Here is a 5,843-nt window from a genome sequence, read left to right as displayed (position 1 = left end):
TCTGAGGCTAATTAACAGAAAAACAATTGCAGCTCCTGCCACATTCTACCCCTCAATGAAGTACTCATTGGGACAGTAAAACACTCCATGAAAATATTCACCATGCAACTGGTCTAGTTAAGCGTTAAAGCACTATGACGAATAGAGAGGACAACAAAGTACTGCTCTGATCTATTGTGGTATACAGGAGAAATAAGAATAAAAGCTCCTTTATGGATTTCTCCGATGCGTAGAGCTTGTTTCTGATGCACCTGATGCTTCGGCACAATAATAAACCTTTTTGCTGATTTGATAATGCGTGATTCTATTCCTGCTGCTTCAGTAACCACAGACTTCTGCAGGCTTTCCTTTGTACCTCGACGCCGCGCGTCTCAGCCGCGTCATTGTTACACTTTGTGTGCTCTTTCACAACTATCGCTCTGTTGCATCAGCTCCAACCTTTTTTTCCCCGCAGCGTCACAAACATCGGAAAAGCATCTTGGTGGGGGGGTGGAGTAGGGTTATTTCTGCAGCCATTCACCAGATGTTTTCACAATGCCCAACCTGTCCGACGCTGCAGGGGAAAGTCCCTCCTTGACCGCTTAAACACACACACACACACACACCTACACAACACCGGCCTGCAACTTCCTTTGTTTATTTGTGGAATTTATAATGAGTGGGGAGGAATTAATCAGCCATGTTTGTTTCCTAAAACCTACACAACGTGCATCGGTGTGAATCGACGTGTCCGCTAAATGAAAGCACTGTTTTTAGACTGAAGGTCATCAAGGTCCAACTTGGATTTGCAGTTTTCATGTAAGTTAAGCGAATATGAGAAATCTAAATCTTGTCTGGGTTTGGAGGTGGGGACATTTTCGTGGCCCTGCTCCACATCCTCCTGCTTGCACTCATAATAAAAAATACACTATGAATAATGATTTAATTTAAAGCTATTAACTAAATGAGGAAATCGTTACTCATCGAACCATTGCTTGAATTCAGCTCTGTGCATGCTGCGTAATCCTCCTTTGGAAAAATGATTTTCTGCCCCTGATATGATTTTAGAAGACGATGGAAAAAAAAAAAAGCAAAATATGGAAAGTGGAAGTACAAAGTGGGAGCTCGTCTCCAGCCCTCCTCCCGTGTCTCTTGCCAGGGGAGTAAACACTATTTTTGCTCCTTGGCGAAGAAGGTTTTCCTGAAATGATGAAACATTTCTAAGCGTTACCGGGAAGCTTGAGCTCAAACAGCATCTCTCCCCCCCCCCATGTCACTCTGTACAATCTGCTCTTACAGTGGAACAAGCCAGCTTGCATAATGCAAAGTGATCGTCCAAAAGCATTTGTAATACAAATATGAGGATTTCAAACTGAAACGTTTCCTTGTAAAGAAGGTTTCTGAGTGAGAGGAAGCGACTGACGTCATAAGGGAACAAGCGCTTAGTAATAACTTTTGTCAGACGTGTAACAAAATATCCCAAAACTCTCTCACACAGAGCGATCGAGTGTTTAAGGACTTAGCCGTGGAGAAGGTTCCTCGGAGTGATTTACATACATTAGCCGACATCAAAAAGACTCTTTGTGCACCTCTGAGTCCTTTTATTACTTCAAACGGACGTTTCTCCCACTTTGTGGAATTAGCCGTGACTATCTGCGCCTTCACCTGTTTAATGGGAACTTGACCTGGCTGTGATGCCAGGAGGTGGATATGAAAAGTCCACTGATCTGAAGTCTGAGAAGCCACAGACCGCGCCTTCTATTTGTTTGCCTACGACATTCTCTATCATTGTCTACAGTACATGGATTCTCTATCATTGTCTACAGTACATGGATTCTCTATCATTGTCTACAGTACATGGATTCTCTATCATTGTCTACAGTACATGGATTCTCTATCATTGTCTACAGTACATGGATTCTCTATCATTGTCTACAGCACATGGATTCTCTATCATTGTCTACAGTTCATGGCTTTTGGCCCTATAAAGCATCGCAGGTGGCAGAGGTTCTTCAGGCTGTGGCTTTTTGTGTCAAACTGGCTTTTTGTTTTCTTCCCAGAATAAAGAGGCCTCTATAGAAGCGTTGGCCGCGGATAACTAAATATGACTTAATAACCTGTGATCATCCAGGCTTGCACAGGCCGTCATTCGTATTGCAAAAGAGGGACATTTGTTTCCACAGTAACCGTGTTTGGCAAGCGCGGGGGGGGGGGGTGAATTGCAGCAGTATCTCCCTAATAATAATTTCTATTATCTACGCTGGATGTTTAGATTATCATGCAAATTAGGGGACGTGCCGGCCGACAGCAGGCAGGAGCTGGAGGCTGGTGAATAGGGGACATCAAATAAAACAGTCGAGCGAGCACCATGCGAAGGTGTGCCGAGATACACGCGGCGGAACAAGGTGAGCAGCGATGGCTTCTTTTCAAAAAGGCTCAACATACGTTTGTGGAGTTTTTGTAAAAGCCACAACCGCAGAAGAGGAAGTTGCTTAGATAGGTGGCAATTCTTGAGTTGCTTCACACTTCCCCGTAAAGCATTTAAATAAAGACTTCCCTTTTGGTGGGTGAGAGTTCTATATAAGACCCTCTGTCTTTTTCACTGCTCACTTTGGTGTGATGCTGCTCGCTGCATAAAGGTAAGAAACCAGCTTTTCTCCCGAGTTAGTTATTTTCATTCTGTCTTAATTCTGTTTTTTTTCTAAATGCATGCAAGAGATGCTGGAATTAGATTGTAGATGTTGTTTTCGATGGGCAAGCTGAAGCATTGAGACGCTCCGTTAAGTCGTTACGTTTATGAGGGTCATCATTAACTCAACATGTCTTGTAAATGTGCATATCCTGAAAACAGGGGCTGGAAGTTAATGATAAAAGCATCATTGTTCTGTATTTACGACAGGGAGGAAGCAATAAAACGGCATTATGGTTTGTACACAAAACCATGCGCCAGACCAAAACACCAGCTCCCCATTAACACATAATTGAGCTTCACAATAAACTGAAGTACGGTTATAGAAGCAAATTAAGAGGGAATCTGAACAAAAATGAATTAGAGCTTATCTCTCTTCTTCCTGTGGTCTTTCGGCTGGGAGGCTAAAAATGTGAAAGTCGAGCAGCGCGCTCTTAAACTGAGGGACAGTTGGTGCTCTGCGGAGCCGTAATCTCCTTCCATTCTTTCTTATCAGCGCGGCTCAAAACCCTCGAGGAAGCGATGAGCGTTGGTTTATCGGTTGGGACAGGAGGACCACGCTGTCTCACCGGGTTTGTTCCAGGCCGCTGACCCGAGAAGGAGCCCTCGTCTCGCCGAAACCTCTCCCCCCCCCCCCGCCCGCCCGCCCGCGCCGCAGTGTATCCATTCCCCCTGCGGAGCGGTGGATGTAATGTGACACATCTCCGTCCCCTTCTGTCTTACATCCGGAGGGGCGCCACCATGCAGCAGTGCCACACCGGACTGTGTCTGTCTGTCTACATATTCACCTTCGTGCTGGGCTTCCCGGCCAACGTCCTCGCCTTCTACACCTTTTTCAAGAAGGTGAGGCGGAAACCCACCCCCATCGACATCCTGCTCCTCAACCTGACCATCTCCGACCTCCTCTTCCTCGTCTTTCTGCCCTTCAAGATGCAGGAAGTGAGGAACGGCATGCGCTGGGACATGCCCTATATCCTCTGCCCGCTGTCGGGCTTCGTCTTCTACATGACCATCTACAACAGCACCTTCTTCCTCACCGCGGTCAGCGTGGAGCGCTACCTGGGCGTGGCCTTCCCCATCCAGCACACGCTGAAGAGGCGACCGGCGTACGCCAGCGCCGCCAGCGTCTTCTTCTGGATCTTCTCCTTCATCCACCTGAGCATCGTGGTCATCGTGCCCTTTATCGGCCCTCAGCGCTCCCCGAACGGCACCTCGGAACACGCCGTCGCCGACAAGTGGGACGTGTGCTACACGAACTTCACGGAGAGCCAGCTGCGGGTGCTGCTGCCCGTGCGCCTGGAGATCTGCGTGGTGCTCTTCTGCATCCCCTTCCTGATCAGCAGCTACTGCTACATCAACTTCATCCGAATCCTGTCCAAGCTGCAGCACATCGGGCGGCGCCGGCGTCTCCGGGCCATCGGCATGGCCCTGGGAACCCTGCTGGTGTACGCGTTGTGCTTCGGCCCGTACAACGTGTCGCACATCGTCGGGTTCGTCACGTGGAGGAGCCCCAGCTGGCGGGACAAGGCGCTGCTCTGCAGCACCTTCAACGCTTGTCTGGACCCTCTCATTTTCTACTTCTCCTCCTCGGCGGTGAGAAAGACGGTGGGTGGCGTGATAGGAGGGGTTAGGAGTCACCTCGACAGGTCCTGTCACGTGCTCCAGGCCTTGTGTGGGGGGACGAACAAGCCCGCAAGAGATAAGGAACGCAAACAAGAGGAGATCAATGCTATCTGAGGAGAGACTGGAAGAAAGCCGCCAGCAGCTGCCTCCGCTAATTTGTTCATTCTTCGCCGGTGGAAGCAGGAAGAAGTCACGTTTAATGGGGTTTTTTAGGTGTAGAAGCTGCGTGGCGCCCTGTGCGCGGCACACGGTCGGACTTTTTGAGGAACTTCCTGTTGGGAAACCAGAGAAGAAAGCACAGCCGTTTGCATTGTAATGAGCAAGCTACGGAGACTTTGACCAGTCGTATTCAAATGAGAAAGACTTCTAAGTGAAGTGAGATGAAGGATTTGAAGAACTCAATGCATTGGGGTGTTTTCCTCAGAGCTCCTAAAGAGTCTTTAAGAGGATTGAACTGTGTTGAAAATGACATGACTTTGTACGACCTTACAAACACACATGCAGCTAATATGCAGTCTGCTGACTTGTAAACATGGATTTGCTTATTTAACCTGTGATCATTTTCATGGAGATTTTAGATTATGTTATTTCTATCACAGATGTTTATTATATCAAAACTAAATGTAGCAAACACATAGAATGAATGTTTTAATATCAGAGGATGAATGCTTAGAATATACGTCTGAAAGATAAGGACTTTTTCACGGAAGTACAATCTTCATAAAAAAATCATGTAAATATATATTTTGCTAAATACATTGTCGTCATATAATGGGTGATACATGAGTCACTGTAGCCGAGGCGAGGAATATAAAGTGATAACATAACCGCTGCTTTCATAAACAAATCACATAAAAAATAAATTCTTTTGAAAGAATGTGAATCGTACTTATAAACATCTACCTGAATGTGTGTACCTTTTTAAAAAAAAACACATATATATGTGTGTGCATATATGTAAGGCAACAGATATATATACCTATGAATATGTTTATTCAAATATCTATGTACGGTACTAGTGAAAAAAATAAAACAAACAATATGCAATCGTTTTAAGTTTATTCAACAGATTTTTTTTTTTTTTTCACACCACAAATCTGGTTGTTCTGTAGACGTATATCTTAGTGAAAATGTAAAGGTCATTATTACTGGCAGTATTTGGTGCTATTGGTAAATGTAGTCAGCCAAACCCTCCACCCCCCCAAACTATGTCATAAAATGATATCAGAAAGCGCGTTTAGCGAGCGGCAGGCCTGTGAGGTCAAGTGTCTGTTTGATGGATCATCATTCGCTCTGACACACGGAGCCCAATAAACCACTGAGACCTGCAAACCGGCCTTTGAGCTGATCTAACAACATGCTAGTCTGGGTTACCGTGGCAATAAGGAGTCAAAGCAAAAAAATTATTTATCATGCAAAAAGAAATCAGTGTTCAGAGGGCGTACGGAGGCTGAAAAGCCAAGCAGAATATAAAGAAAGAGGTTTAAAAAGGGCCGAGGCTTTAAAATATCAAATATGAGAGGGGGGGGATTATACAGTTACTCATGGTGCA

The 5,843-nt window shown here is 45.7% G+C and overlaps 1 protein-coding gene across 1 annotated transcript; it reads left to right on the top strand.

Moving 5' to 3' along the window:
- The first annotated feature begins 2,486 nt into the window (after positions 1–2,486).
- On the top strand, positions 2,487–5,340 carry LOC120811187 (free fatty acid receptor 2-like). The gene is made up of 2 exons (XM_040166399.2): positions 2,487–2,618; positions 3,165–5,340. The coding sequence occupies exon 2, from the start codon at positions 3,410–3,412 to the stop codon at positions 4,403–4,405; it is 996 nt and encodes a 331-aa protein (XP_040022333.2). The 5' UTR covers positions 2,487–2,618; positions 3,165–3,409; the 3' UTR covers positions 4,406–5,340.
- The last annotated feature ends 503 nt before the right edge of the window (positions 5,341–5,843 follow it).

The sequence above is a fragment of the Gasterosteus aculeatus genome, chromosome 20 (assembly GCF_964276395.1).
Source record: "Gasterosteus aculeatus chromosome 20, fGasAcu3.hap1.1, whole genome shotgun sequence".
In the NCBI taxonomy this organism is placed as follows: domain Eukaryota; kingdom Metazoa; phylum Chordata; class Actinopteri; order Perciformes; family Gasterosteidae; genus Gasterosteus; species Gasterosteus aculeatus.
Note: the sequence above shows the minus strand (reverse complement) of the source record. Positions and strands in the feature narration are given on the sequence as shown.

Bases quoted from the DNA above. Each gene is read 5' to 3' on its own strand.
- LOC120811187 (XM_040166399.2), top strand. From the start codon at position 3,410: ATGCAGCAGTGCCACACCGGACTGTGTCTGTCTGTCTACATATTCACC.